The sequence below is a fragment of the Eumetopias jubatus genome, unplaced genomic scaffold (assembly GCF_037043125.1).
Source record: "Eumetopias jubatus isolate StellerSeaLion01/CBP00866 unplaced genomic scaffold, mEumJub1_p1.0 scaffold_7, whole genome shotgun sequence".
NCBI lineage: Eukaryota > Metazoa > Chordata > Mammalia > Carnivora > Otariidae > Eumetopias > Eumetopias jubatus.
The window spans coordinates 52,514,583-52,529,563 of NW_028274813.1; the positions used below are offsets into that span (position 1 = coordinate 52,514,583).

Genomic DNA, 14,981 nt, shown 5'->3' on the forward strand with positions numbered 1-14,981 from the left:
ATCTCAGCTGGAAAATTATAAGGAGGAAAACAACTTACTAGCCTACCCAAAAACATTTAGTGATAATGAGAAATTCCATTTTTAGGGTTGTCTGCTGGCTGGTAATAAATATTTGTTTTCTAGTTGCCAAGTCTCCAGGACAGTGCAGAAGAGGATGATATTCTGCCAAGTATGGACAAAAATCCAACAACTCCATCATCAGTTGTCTTTCCATTGGCAAAAACTCCTCAGTGTCAGCATGTCAGTCCTGGCATGCTAGCCTCTATAAATAGGTAAATATGCATATGATACTATAATTCTCTGCATCAGCATTTAACATTTCATGAGTTGGGTAGTAGATGTCAATAATGAGAAGAGTTATTTAAAAAAAATTAAGAAAGCATAGCTCCTAGAAGTCAAGGATGAACAAGTAGGGATATTGTTCAGTAGTGTAAGGACACAGCTCACACTTTACATCAGGATAAATTCCAAATGGATCAAAGCTTTGCATAACAAATTATACTATAAAATATACCTAAAGAAACCTTGGAGGATTATTTGATAATCATCGATTAGTGAAAGTCTTTTCAAACTATGATGCAAGACTCAGAAGACACTAACAAAAAGAATCGTAAAGTCAACCAGATAAGAGTTTTACCCCATACCAACTACCATAAGCAATCAAAAGATAAACAGTGATCTGACAAAAGAAAATATGGAACTCATCAGAGGAAAAGGCTAATTTTCCTAATGCAGCACTCCTACAAATTAAGAGGAATGGAAAGCCATTCTCATGCATTACTAGTGAGAAGGTAAATTAGTACAGTTTCTGCAAGCAGCAGTTTTTCAATATCTGTCAAAATTGTAAGTACACATGCTCTTTGACCTATCAGTCCTGCTTCTCAAATAGTGACTGCACAGCTTATTAAAGTATTGTGTATAATAGCAAAAGACTGGAAGCAACTCAAATGCTAATCAAATTCTGGTACCTAATGTAGCCATAGAAATTAATTCTTTATGTACTATTATGGTAAAATGTTCAAGATATATTAAGTGAAAAAGTTAGATGCAGTGAATTATTTGTGTAAATAGGGGCTGTGTGTGTACTTGTATATGTTATCCGCATATATATGTGCATATATATGTAATTGCTTTTCTTTGATTAAATATATCTGAAAGAATACATAAGAAACTGAAAACATTAGTGATCCCTACAAAAAGGAACTAAGGTCACTTGGAGATGAGAATAAGAGGGAAACTTTTTGAATTTTGAACTATGTGAATATAGGAACTACTTGAAATATGAATAAAATTAAGAAAAATGAGGGGCGACCAGCAATTGAATGACACAGAGAAAAGATGTAAAGTAATAAATATGAGGCCTGAAAATAAGCCATTCCATTTGGCAATCAAGCAGGACAATGCTGATTTTATGAAGAGTAATTACCATGGGTGTGAGGCAGAGGTCAGATAATAACACCTGAGAAAAAAATTATTCAGTCCTCTCCTGAAGCTTAGTGAAATTTTAATTTGCATTTATTTGGTAAAAACATCATTTTTCCCCAGCAATCCACAAGATATTTTTTGTTTTTGATTTAGTATTCATTGCAGGTGAAAGTATATTGAGAGTATAATTTTGGACAAAGTTTTTGGTAAGCACTTTGGCCAAATCATCAAAAGCTTTAAAATATTCATCCATTTGGCCCTTGAACTTTGTTCGTCAGTTATAAGGAAATAGATTTGGGCAAGTATGTATGTACAAAGATGTTCATCCTGAAACATAATACTGAAATGACCTAAATGTCCAATAAAGTTAAGAAGTTAGATTTGTCCATATAACAGAGTAATATGTAACAATTAAAAATCATGACTTCCAGAATTTTTAACAACAAAGAATAATGTTCAGTTTACAATAGATTTTAAAAGCTAAGAAATTAAATTATAAACAATATTCCAATTAACATAACATGTATTCAGAAAGGAAATTTCTTGACTAAAAACATCACCAGCCATTATCCTCTAGGCTGTAGAATTACACTGAAGTGAGTTTTGGTGTTTTGTTTTGTTTTTTATATCACTTTTACAATGATGGAAATACATCTTTTTTTTTTCCCCTAATAGAACACATGGTGGACTCATTTGTATCATGAATATATTTCCTAAAACTTTTAAAAAATGAGTTTCCTAGGCCTCTATAGTATCTTGACTCACCAGCTCTAATAATTGGCTTCCTTTTTATTTTAAATAATGAAACAGTTTTATCATTTCAGAAGTGATTTTTTTTCGTACAGGACAACAGACTCATGAGGTGCTGACCCTGAACAGCTGGCCCAACTTATTGACTAGGTCTGCAGCAGTGTGTGTGGTTCACATTAATATCTTAATACAGTCACACATTTAGAAATTTCTACATGTCAGCTTTAAGGTTGCTTCCAAATTATCATAAAGTAAAGGATAATTGATCATAAAGGATCTTGAAGCCAAGAGAGAAAATTAGAATTGGTGCTCAGCTGGTATTTACTGTCATAATAAGCAGGACTAGGAACTGTAGGGGAAATGGGAACAGCCGTTCTGTTTGGCTTCAATTTGTGTCTGTAAGTTGAGCCAAGCCTATTTGCTAAGAATGAGAGGGGGGACAATAAGCTAAAAAGAAATGACTCAGCGGTTAGCTGGAAGCTGTAAATTAATTGAGGGTTTTCATCACCAGGTGTATCCTTAAAGTGGTTAACTGTGAGATTCAGTCTGGATAGGGAAGGAAGTGAACAGTAGAAAGGAGTGAGAGGTCCATAAAGGGACAAGAAGTCTCAGTGAATTTTGGAAGAGAGGCAGCAAGATAGTGATTGGAAAGAGCACAAATGGGACAATGAACAATAAGGAAAACCGTAATTTCCTAGAATATTCTTATTCAGTCTTTCCTTTAAAATGTTAGGTTGAAGCATTTTGTCCATCAGTACACCATTGTCTCTTTAAAAATGGAAAAGACAAATATACTTTTGTTCTTGTTTTTAAGTTTGTTTAAATTCTAGTTAACATTACAGACTAATAATAGTTTCAGGTGTACAATACAGTGATTCAGCACTTCCATACAACACCCAGTGCTTATCAGAAGTTTGCTCCTTAATCCCCATCACCCATTTAGCTCATCTGCCCCATCCACCTCCCTCTGGTAACCATCAGTTTGTTCTCTACAGTTAAGAGTCTGTTTCCTGGTTTGCCTCTTCTTTTTCCCCCTCATGTTGCTCTGTTTTGTTTTCCTAAATTCCACATATGAGTGAAATCATATGGTATTTGTCTTTCTCTGACTTATTTTGCTTAACATACTTTCCAGCTCCATCCATGTGTATAGCAAATGGAGAGATTTCAATCTTTTTTATGGCTGAGTAATGTTCTATTGTACACACACACACACACACACACACACACACACACACACACACACCTTCTTTATTCATCAATTGATGGATACTTGGGCTGTTTCCATAATTAGGCTGTTGTAGATAATGTTGCTCTAAACATTGGAGTGCAATATCCCCTTGAATTAGTATTTTTGTATTCTTTGGGTAAATACCCAGTAGTGCCATTGCTGGATTGTAGGGTAGCTCTATTTTTAACTTTTTTTTTTTTTTAAGATTTTATTAATTTATTTGACAGAGGGAGAGAGGAAATAAAAGCAGAGGGAGTGGGAGAGGGAGAAGCAGGCTTCTCCTGATGCGGGGCTTGATCCCAGGACCCTGGGATCATGACCCGAGCTGAAGGCAGATGCTTAATGGCTGAGCCACCCAGGCACACCTCTATTACTAAGTTCTTGTGGAACCTCCATATTGTTTTCCACAGTGGCCGCACCAGTTTGCATTCCCACCAACAGTGCACGAAGGTTCCCCTTTCTTCACATCCCCACCGACACCTATTGTTTGTGTTGATTTTAGCCATTCTGACAGGTGTGAGGTGATATCTCATGTACTTTTGATTTGTATTTCCTGACAGTCATGTTGAGCATCTTTTCATGTGTTTGTTGGCCATCTGGATGTCTTTGAGGAACTGTCTGTTCATGTCTTCTGCCTGTTTTTTAATTGGATTATTTCTTTTTTGGGTGTTGAGTTGTATAAGTTCTTTATCTATTTTGGATACTAACCCTTTATCAGTTATGTCATTTGCAAATATCTTCTCCCATTCCATAGGTTGCCTTTTAATTTTGTTGATTGTTTTCTTCCCTGTGCAGAAGCTGTTTATTTTGATGTAGTCCCAACAGTTTATTTTTGTTTTTTATTCCCAAATATATATATATATATATATATACTTCACAGAAAATATACTTTTTCCTAGAAAACATACTTTTTAAAGATAAAACACATTTTAAATTAATTTTGTCAGTTGCTATTCAAGCTGTGGGTAGAAGTATGGTAGTTAATTCTGACTTAAAATTTTGTATTCAAACAGGAATGATTGTGATAAATATGTTTTTCGTATGCAAAAAAACCATAAAAGTAAAGGTGGCATTGTCTGGGGCAATATCAAGAAAAAAACAGTAAGTTTATTTATTCTTCATTTATTCATCACATCTATTGAACAACTATAATATATGGCAAATTTTGGAAGTTATAAGTTAGGTAAAAGTTCTTGCCCTAAAAGTAAATAGTTAATGTTAGAAAATAATAATTTATGGAGGTACGGTGGAGGACCACCTTATCTCCTGATTGTATATTCCTTCTGACCAGATTATGGCAATCTCTTCCTCCCTCACCCATGCTGAAATATTTATATTGCACACTTGCTAGAGTATAATTCTTCTCAGAGAGTTTCTAAACTAAACATTGGGATTAATAATCACATCCAATCTCTGTGGGTTTCATTTATCCACAGGAAATGGCAGATACTTAAAATCAGCCTGGAGACTAAATTGAGTATATATAAATATATATATGAGTAAATATGGGTAATGAGTAAATATAAATGAAATGAGTAAATATAAAAGAAATCTCCAAAATTGAGGGTGTAGACAGACTCAGTGATTCTTAGCTTCCCTTTCTCCAGTCCCACATTTCTGGGACTGGAGAATGAAATTTTGGTTTGTTGCAAAGGACCTGGAATCAACATAGTGAGAAAGACTTTGTTGGCTTCTAGTCTCTATTTTGCCAGTGAAAAGTTGGGTTGTTTTGACAATTGTTTCACAAACTTGAATGTGGATAGGAGTCACCTAGGGATCTTGTTAAACAGATTCTGATCCAGTAGATTTGAGATTTCTGCATTTTTAACAGGCTTCAGGTGGTAATGCCTATGTTGCTGTCCATGGACCATACTGAGTAGTAGCAAGATCCTAATCCACTCAAGTCTGTTCTCTGCACAGTGATGAAAAGTTCATATGGATATAGATCCATAAGGACCCTTCCTATTAAGAATTTTTATTTCTTTGTATTTCAGACATCATCCTAACCACTACTGGACTTCTGTTTTTCTTAATGGGTCATAATGCAGCAGCAGTCTACCAAACTATAATATCCTTGTGATTTAGTCCTATTTTTTTCATAGACTAATATTTTGTAGCTAATGTGTGAGGATAGAAAGAGCAAAGGATTTAGTGTTAAAAATTCTGATTTCAAGACCTGACTCCCCATACCAGCTTTATAATAAGACAAGCTATTTGGGCTTTCTAATCTCATTTTATTCATGTATGGTTATCGTTGACATGGGAATCATGATACTGGTTTGATGCCACTGAATGATTTTGAGAGCTAAATGATAGAATAGTGTTTTTGACTCACTTCACAAGAAAAAATACATTTATGTCACAACCTGAACATGAGTTTGTATCTCAAAAGTTTGAACTATATTTACCCTTAGTACAGTGGATACACCCTGTCATATTTTCTATTCTGTTCCTTTTCATTTTTTAAAGATAGCCGGCCATGGCCAAAAGTTTAAAAATCATTGATGTAGTAAGTATATATTATACACTTAAAATTTGTCATATAAATTACCATTTTAGGCAAGAATTTAAATTTTGCTAGTGTAATGGACTGGAGTGAGTAGTTAGATTTTGGCAACTGTCAGAGGCCCAGACTATCCTTTCACCTCTGCAGCATTAGTTTGTAATATTTTCTTACAGTCACGTTTTCCAGCAATGGGAAACAACATTGAATAAGTGCTCTTGCCCTAGATAAATTCAATTTAAAAGAGAATCAGACATTTCACAGATAATTATAATGTGATTAGGTATCGCTATAGGCATGTGTTCAGGATACTTGGGATGAAGCATGCTTCTTTTGTCTATGTTTGAGGCAGAATTCACAGGAGGTACTATTTAGCTATTAACATGAACTTTCTTGCAGGTTGAAACTGATTTTTCAACTCCAACATCAAGAAAAAAAACCCTGTTTAACAAAGGTAATTTTTCTTTTGTAGCTTAATCTAATGTAAGATAGTATCTTATTAACATGGTACTAAAATTAACTGCTCTCAAATGGGCAGACCTACTATTCAGTTTCTCAGTTCTTTTTAATTTCATTGAAATTACTTTTAGAAGTATATTAATCTTTTTTTATTAAACTTCTCTTTACAGAATTAGGAGAAAACTCTGGTATTGGAAAACTTTTCACTAATGCTATGGAGTCTTTAGATGAAGAAGAGAAAGATGATTATTTTTCAAACTCGGATTCTACATAGTAAAAATGAGAAAATTTTTCCAGGATTTTTATTAGGAAGCAGATTTTTGTATCTTCTTTTGGAATACACATATTTTCCTTAAAATGTACCTTCATATGAAATGGTGGATTCCTTCTCAAAGGTTTTAGGAGTTTGTATTCAAAGTAAAACATCCTTCTGTAAATATTCCTCATTGCTGCACCTTACTAAAATATAAGGAAAATTGTTTTGCTTGTATAGATATTTGTAAATTTCTGGGTTTTGCAATATTAAAATATTCTAGATAAGTCTCTCTTAAGCATCCAAGTCTGTTTACTTTAAGAAAATCATGTTCCAAACAGATTTTTTAAAAGCTTCCAAGAAAATGTTGCTACCCTTAAGGGATAGGGGAGGGAGAATGAAAAGTAGATTGTTACTGCTGGCTACTGAATTCATGAAAACGTTAAGTTAGCATTTGTTACCACTTGGTATACAAGCCAGAATTGATCTTATGTTTAAATTACATGTTGTTGAAACTATCTGACACTCTTTCTCCTGATTTTTTTCTTAAAATTTGTGATTGGCATATCTATGAAACCTATATAAATTTATTGCTTTTTCAGTATTTTATTAGGTAGAATCAGAGAACAAATTTTGTTGTATTACACCATATTTACATATGCAGACATAGTTTACATTTGGTCTCACTATAAAGACTGGATTAGACAAACATTCAAGTAGTTGATCTACCCATTGTAAGGAGTCAAGTTAATATGCCCTGTCACGGTAAACATTATTTTCCTTTCAGATAGCTCCTTTAGAAATAAACCTTTTTTTAGCTTATTCTGCCACTCTGTTTTGAAATTTGACATAGAATGTTTTTCCTGTGGTTATAGTATATATCAACGTACCCTTTCTCTCCAGTTAGAGTGTTCAAATAAACTTGGTTTGCTTTTATAATATTTCTATTTTGGTTCTTGTTTGATTACTGGATCATAGAAAGTAAATATGTACTTTGTTACTGGTTCAGCTTGTTGCCTCAAAAAATATCAGAACTTTTAGTAAAAAATACATTTTTCTTAAGAATTTAGTCAATAATAATCAGCAGTTATATAACTATAGAATTTATGGAAACACAAGATTTAAAAAGAATATTGATGAGGGCGCCTGGGTGGCTCCGTTGGTTAAGCGACTGCCTTCGGCTCAGGTCATGATACTGGGGTCCCAGGATCGAGTCCCGCATCGGGCTCCCTGCTCCGGGGGGGGAGTCTGCTGCTCCCTCTAACCCTCTTCCCTCTCGTGCTTTCTATCTCTCATTCTCTCTCTCTCTCTCAGATAAATAAAATCTTTAAAAAAAAAAAATCTTAAAAAAAAGAATATTGATGACATATTAGACTGAGTTCATAATTGTTCCCGCCACAAAGATTTTAGACATAGGATGAAACAAATGAAGGGATTCTTGTAGAGTGAAATACTGTTTTATAACTTAAGTTGCCAATATTTGGTATAATACCATGCTGTTTAATGTTAATGGATAGTGTTTTTAAGGAGTTAGAAGGTACTTAAATTCCATAATGGGAAACAAAAAGATAATTTTGATATTGCACAGACAACACCAAAAACTGTGGCCTCCCTCCTCCCCCACCCCCATATTCCCTGTGTCCTGTTGGAACTCCTAGTCTACTTTAATTGTATCCCACCTGCCAGGTACCTGCTTAATACCATTTCTTTCCATCAGGTCATAAGATAAACTAGTACGGTTTAAAGTAACCTCCAGAGGAGTCTTAAAAGTGGGCTCAAAGATGGATTAATAATCAATAGGGCTGATAGTTAAGTGCTACCAATGAGAATATAAAGAAGGCTACTGCAGCTTAAATATGGATAGAGCTCTATACACAGAAGCATAAATAAATGAAATCCTCTAGGTTAAGTCCCTCACACCATGTTAATTTATAAAATATTCTGTCTGGTGGTTGGACACCAAGAATTGGAGCACATTGGTCTCTGCATGGGAGATGCTGCAAGGTGGTCATCAGCCCAGGTCAATGTGAAGTTAAGGAACTGCATGCTTCTGGCACCCAGCTAGGGACCAAATGTCCCCACCCACATGCATCGCTGACACCGCGTAAGCAAAAAGCAGCAGAACAGCACACGAACCAGAAAGAAGCCCCTTTCTTCCTTCTACTGACGAAGCTTAAATCATGCCCACTGTAGGGAGAAATGTTCCAAAAATCCAGTCCATTATAGCAAAGCAAGATACTAAAGGGTAAATTTGAGCCGGAGTGAGAAATAAATCGATAACTGCACATGAGCCAATACTTCTCTCTGACTTTGACAGAATTATTGAACAGCAGAACTATGAAATCTGCTCTCAGAAGAATTAAGAATTTATACTACCACAAAGAAGCTAAGTTCACAATTAAGAGTAATTTTTAGTGAAAAAAACTATCTGGTTCCTGGATTCTGGTTCTAGATTTCCCAGTAAACTTGAATAAGTCACTTGTTTGTGCGCCTCACTTCTATCTGATGAGAAAAGAGAAAAGCAATTTGAATTAGATGAACTCTGAAGTCCCTGCCTGGTGTAAGGCAAGGAGAACTCTACTGTGAGCTTAGTTCAACTACCCTGCAGTGAATAAAGGACTCTAAATGGGGGTGGGGGGGGATCAATAGTTAAAGGCTGCATTAGCACTAGACTGACTAGGAGGGCCTTAGATGTTGCAGATGGAGACATGTGGTAACATGGAGACATCTTAAAATAGTAATAGCATCACAGACACACTGTTATGGGCACAATGAAGTCCACATTCAGCAGCTTATCTATACTAACCAATTTTTCAAGTCTAAGCCAGTATTCCATTTCTTTGAATATTTCAACAACAAAAAAAGCAGTGTAGGTTGGAGTTCATACTAGCAGGATTTGACTATACTTGATTGGGACACTTCTGGTAAGATAATCATACTCTGTTAAATTTTCATCTCTCCTAGTAACTCATGATACACGTACCATTCACATCTTATACAATATGTATGTAGACTCAGGACATTTAAAATATTCTAGATGATACTATCGTTTATATATAGGAAAATTACTTATGACCATTAAGTTGGCAGCAGTCAGACACCTCAAACTATTATGCTAACAAATGGCAAGTACAGTACTATAATCTCTGGAAAATTTCTAAAATACATCTCTAACTCGAGCCTTTACCTTTTTTTTTTTAAGATTTTATTTATTTATTTCAGAGAGAGAATGAGAGATAGAAAGCACAAGAGGGAAGAGGGTCAGAGGGAGAAGCAGACTCCCCGCTGAGCAGGAAGCCCGATGTGGGACTCGATCCCGGGACTCCAGGATTATGACCTGAGCTGAAGGCAGTCGCTTAACCAACTGAGCCACCGAGGTGCCCAAAGCCTTTACCTTCTTAATAGCACCTTCAGTAAACCTTTTTTTATTCAATAAATAAGTTTCATAATCTAGTTATTAATCAAAATGATTACTGAACATCAGGTTTTCTTTTAAAATAATTTATAATCTATATAAATATAAATGTACACAGTATAAAACAGGAAAATATTCTTTTACATATTTTAAGCTGATCATAACAAACCACAGGAGTGATCACTGAAGTACAGTTAGTATTGCCAGAGTTCTTTCATCGCACCTGAGCAGTATAATCATGCATCAGACTGTAGTCTACCTTGGTTAAGACCATCTGGTAACATCTGCATGTCAAAAACATAGTGAATATATCTATATATTTCCTCAGCCTTCTGATGAGTTACTCGTGCATATATGGAGATTTCTTGAGGTGAGCTGAAAAATAAATTAGTAGAAATTTTGACTTATACAATTTAATATTCTTACTTGCTTAAAGACTACCAAATGTAAAAGAGTTAATGTCCTTAGCATGAGTTTAAATAAAACATTCTCTATATTTAAAGTCATATATAATAATAATTTCAATATCTTACACTGGTTATTTTAATTAAAATAACCTATTTTCTGAAATCTTTTCAAGCAATAGACAAAAACTAGTAAAATTTGCACTGTCACATTTGTCTAGTTCCAGAACTAAACAGCCCAGGAATGTTAGAATGCAAGCTCAAATATAAGAGCTGTCTGTCTAGCTCCCAGAGACTTTAAGCTCCCTAAAGGCAGTGCCTATTTTTACCCCCCATTAAGATCTTCACCTTCTTGCAGTGGCTGTAACATACTGGCAAGCAAAAAGTCTTTACTGAATGAGATAATCTTAATAGGTTCTATACATCTTTATTTTTAAAAAAATATTAAAATTTCTATGAAAGACTTAGAATCATTTAAAAGTAACCATCTAAAAATATTAAAACAGACATACCTGTTAGTCATCTTTTTCACAGAAGAAAACCGGTGACACATATTTAATGCAGTTATATAACTTACATTGGGAATACTTAGATAAAACTGAAGTGCCTCACATTTACTTCTGTTCACCACTGTTGGAACATGAATACCAACATTCTTTCTTTGCTCTACTAAAGACAGTTCCTTTAGCAAATCTGCAGTTTCTTCTTGGCAGGAACTGAAAAGAATTCGGATTCCAGCACCAATTAAGGTAGTCAGCAAGTTGTCATAGCTCTTTGTTCTCCTAAACATCCTGGATGTGTCTCCTAAATATTTCACATTTAGGAAAATGCAAACCTTAGTAACTTACATTAAGTAGAATTATTAATACTATATATTATTAAAATCCCAAGATTTACAACCATTAAGCAAACTAGTACCACGTTATGCTAACGAGAAAGCCTCAACTAAAGATTTAAAGTGATGTCTCAAGTATCTGGGAGATAAAATAGGAAAAATTATCTTTATGAGTGTCTTCAATTGGAATTAAACAGGAAGATGAGTCGGCAGGAGAGAGCTTATATTCCTAGCTAATTCATTCCTGAAGACCAAGACCATATTACTTATCTCTCAAATTCTTTATAATGCTAGCACTGATGAATAGCTCAAGTATTGGCTTAACTGATATAAAATCTTATATATTTATTCCAAGAGGAACTCAAAACACTGCACACCCATTTTAATGTCATCTTTAATTCTTGCCTATTACTTCCCTAACCTTTCCCATTCATTTCTTTTCATATTCTATTCTCCATTCTTTTGGAGGCACTTTTCATTATGGAAAAACAAAACTTTTTCCATAACTTTTTTTTTCCTGTAACTTTTGCCATGTTACTTTCCTTTTATTCTCAATCTATATCCTTTATATAAAGGATATATTGGTAAAGAGGAAATTATAGAATTTTAGCATTAAAAGGACCCAAGAGATCACTTAATCTGAAATCCTCACTTGTGGGGGGGAGGGGAGAAAGAAAAAAAAAAAACTTGGCTACTGAAAGAGTGACTTATCCAAGGCCGCATAGTTTACCAGTGACAGCATGAGGGTAAAAAGGTACAATGCTCAATTACCAACCCAATATTTTATATAAACTACATTATTTCCTTTTACTATATACTGTGTGACTGCATAATTCTTGAATTCTTCCATACTGGCTTCTGCCTGCATGATTTCACTTAGTCCTCATAATATCACAAGATGAGTAAGACAAGTATATTATTAAGCCCTCGGAGGGAGTGATTTGTCAATGCAACGTCACATAGCTATTGTGACACCAGAATTCAGTGCAGTCTTCTGATTCCATATTCCATGACCTTTTCTATCATTCTCAGGGCTCCCCCTACAATTAAATATCACCCAAAGAAATTCCCTAATTGAAGCTCCTATGTACCCATTTCAGCTCCCTAATAAGAACTCCCGAATATTCAACTGAACACCCTTATGTCTCAAATCTGCTCTTCTCTGATATTCATAATTTCAGTAAAAAGCACCACTACCTAACTAGCTGTCCAGTGAAAGAAATCAGTCTAATCGATTACAGTAATTCTTGCCTCCTTCCACCAACTACTGCTAATCCTGTGTCCTAATTCCCCTAAATCCTCCTTTTCCCCACTACTGCCTTAAGGTCCTATCCTTTCTGGAGCTCCTGAAAAAAGGCATGACTGGTTCACTTGCCTTCAATTTCTCACCCTTTAACTCTCAAACTGCATTTAAACACAATGACAAAAAAATCCAGAAATAAACTTATTTATGAAGCTAATAATAACAACAGCAGCATAAAATAAACACAATGACTAATGAAAAACATTATGGCTTTATATAAACATAAAGTGACATTTTTGAGTCAGGTATTTGTATTTTAAGAGTCTTCCACATCCTGACAGGAAAAGAGTGAACTAAATAATAGTTGAGTTCCTTTACAGCCTTATAAACAAAAACATTTAAAAATACAAACCTGTTTTTTCTCTGTCCTTCTCCACAATCACACATATTCTTTCAAACATGGTCTGTAGGTACTGGATCTGGTCAATGAGTTTGTTCTTATTGATACTATTTAACATCTCAGATTGAGACCTCCTTTCCACCACCATGCGGTTACTCACAATGTAATCACAACCATTAAGAGGACAAACCTCTACTTGTAAGCCATGAATTGCTCTTAGGGAAGAAATTACTTCGGATCCAGAAGTGATTTCACAACTATCTACAAGAATACAACTTCTTTGGCCTTCCTGTGGAAGTCTAAGAGAAGCATGTGTGCTAGCCAAATGTGGTTCTGAATTGGAACAGTTTGCCACTGAAGTTCTTGAATCCTCCAGTGTACTACCAACCTGAAAAGGTGGAAAATATTGATAACAATCAGGTTAAATATATATTAGTGCCATAAACTTCTAACACCTGAAGTTGATTTTCCTTACTAATATTACTATTTCCTCTTTTTAACTGTTTTTTTTTCCTTCAATATGATCAAAGTGTATATATATGAAGGACCAAGCTACCACTTCACACCTAGTAGGATGGCTATAATGAAAAACAAAACAAAACAGTAAAATAAATGTTGTCAGAATGTGAAAAAACTGGAACATACACTGCTGTTGGGAATGTAAAATAGTTCGGCCAATGTGAAACACAGTTTGGCGATTCCTCAAAAGTTAAACACAGAATTACTATATGACCCAGTAATTCCACTCTGGGTCTATACCAAAAAGAACTGAAAATAGACTCAGATACTCATTTGCCAATTAATTTTGGAAAATTCTCAGGGCACCTGGGTAGCTCAGTCATTAAGCGTCTGCTTTTGGCTCAGGTCATGATCCCAGGATTCTGGGATGGAGTCCCACATTGGGCTCTCTGCTCAGCAGGGAGCCTGCTTCTCCCTCTCTCACTACCCCCTGCTTGTGTTCCCTCTCTCGCTGTGTCTCTCTCTGTCGAATAAATAAAATCTTAAAAAAAAAATAATTCTGTGGATTATCTGGCTTTTTGTTGTTGTTGTGACTAGGATGGGAACAATGTTCTTTCCAGTTTTTTACATCCTAAGCTAAAGATGGAAGTCCTGATCACTGAGAAGTAATCTTCAAAATAATTCAGTATTCAATTTCAAAAAAACAAAAAATAAATGTAAAAAAAACTGCACTAAAGAACCAAAAGAGAACATTGGGAATACTTATTTTGAAGTAGAAAATGGCTTCCTATATATGACATTGAAGTTCAGAAACTGTAAAGAAAAATATTGAGACTGTATAAAAAAGTTATTCTTCCCAAGGCAAAACCCACCATAAAAAAAATTTACCTCATGTTCTTACCCCTCCTAACTTCAAGTGAGAAGAATCATACTACATTGGAATGTAGTATAAATAGAAGAAAATTTAAAACACATTTCTGTAAAAATCTATTTATCCTTTTTCACAGTCCTCAAAGTATTACTAGATATATTCATTTTTTAGTTAGAGCATGCCAATGTAGAAATGTAGCTAGTGCTTCTGATTTTCAAAGGATTGTGCATATACAGATCTTTCTCAATGTATGATGATAGGATTATATCTCAATAAACCCATCATAAGTTGAAAAGATCAATCAAGAAATGGGCAGAAGACATGAACAGACATTTCTGCAAAGAAGACATCCAAATGGCCAACAGACACATGAAAAAGTGCTCAACATCGCTCGGCATCAGGGAAATCCAAATCAAAACCTCAATGAGATACCACCTCACACCAGTCAGAATGGCTAAAATTAACAAGTCAGGAAATGACAGATGTTGGCGGGGATGTGGAGAAAGGGGAACCCTCCTACACTGTTGGTGGGAATGCAAGCTGGTGCAGCCACTCTGGAAAACAGTATGGAGGTTCCTCAAAAAGTTGAAAATAGAGCTACCCTACGACCCAGCAATTGCACTACTGGGTATTTCCCCGCAAGATAACAAATGTAGTGATCCGAAGGGACATACGCACCTAAATCTTGCCATTTGCAACGACATGGATGGAACTAGAGGGTATTAAGTGAAATAAG

General features: G+C 35.0%; 2 protein-coding genes across 3 annotated transcripts in view; one reads left to right on the forward strand and one right to left on the reverse strand.

Moving 5' to 3' along the window:
* MIS18BP1 (MIS18 binding protein 1) overlaps window positions 1–7,557 on the forward strand; it is a 46,920-nt gene extending 39,363 nt beyond the window's left edge. For both annotated transcript variants that reach the window (XM_028101801.2, XM_028101808.2), the window contains exons 13-16: window positions 124–272; window positions 4,417–4,504; window positions 6,306–6,360; window positions 6,536–7,557. In XM_028101801.2, coding sequence (XP_027957602.1) covers window positions 124–272; window positions 4,417–4,504; window positions 6,306–6,360; window positions 6,536–6,639 — 396 coding nt within the window. In that variant the 3' untranslated portion in view covers window positions 6,640–7,557. The remainder of the gene's footprint in view (window positions 1–123; window positions 273–4,416; window positions 4,505–6,305; window positions 6,361–6,535) is intronic.
* Window positions 7,558–10,152: 2,595 nt separating this feature from the next.
* Window positions 10,153–14,981, reverse strand: part of FANCM (FA complementation group M) — a 60,782-nt gene continuing 55,953 nt past the window's right edge. The window contains exons 21-23 of the mRNA XM_028102855.1: window positions 12,928–13,303; window positions 10,950–11,241; window positions 10,153–10,408 (exon numbers count right to left, since the gene is read on the reverse strand). Coding sequence (XP_027958656.1) covers window positions 10,270–10,408; window positions 10,950–11,241; window positions 12,928–13,303 — 807 coding nt within the window. The 3' untranslated portion in view covers window positions 10,153–10,269. The remainder of the gene's footprint in view (window positions 10,409–10,949; window positions 11,242–12,927; window positions 13,304–14,981) is intronic.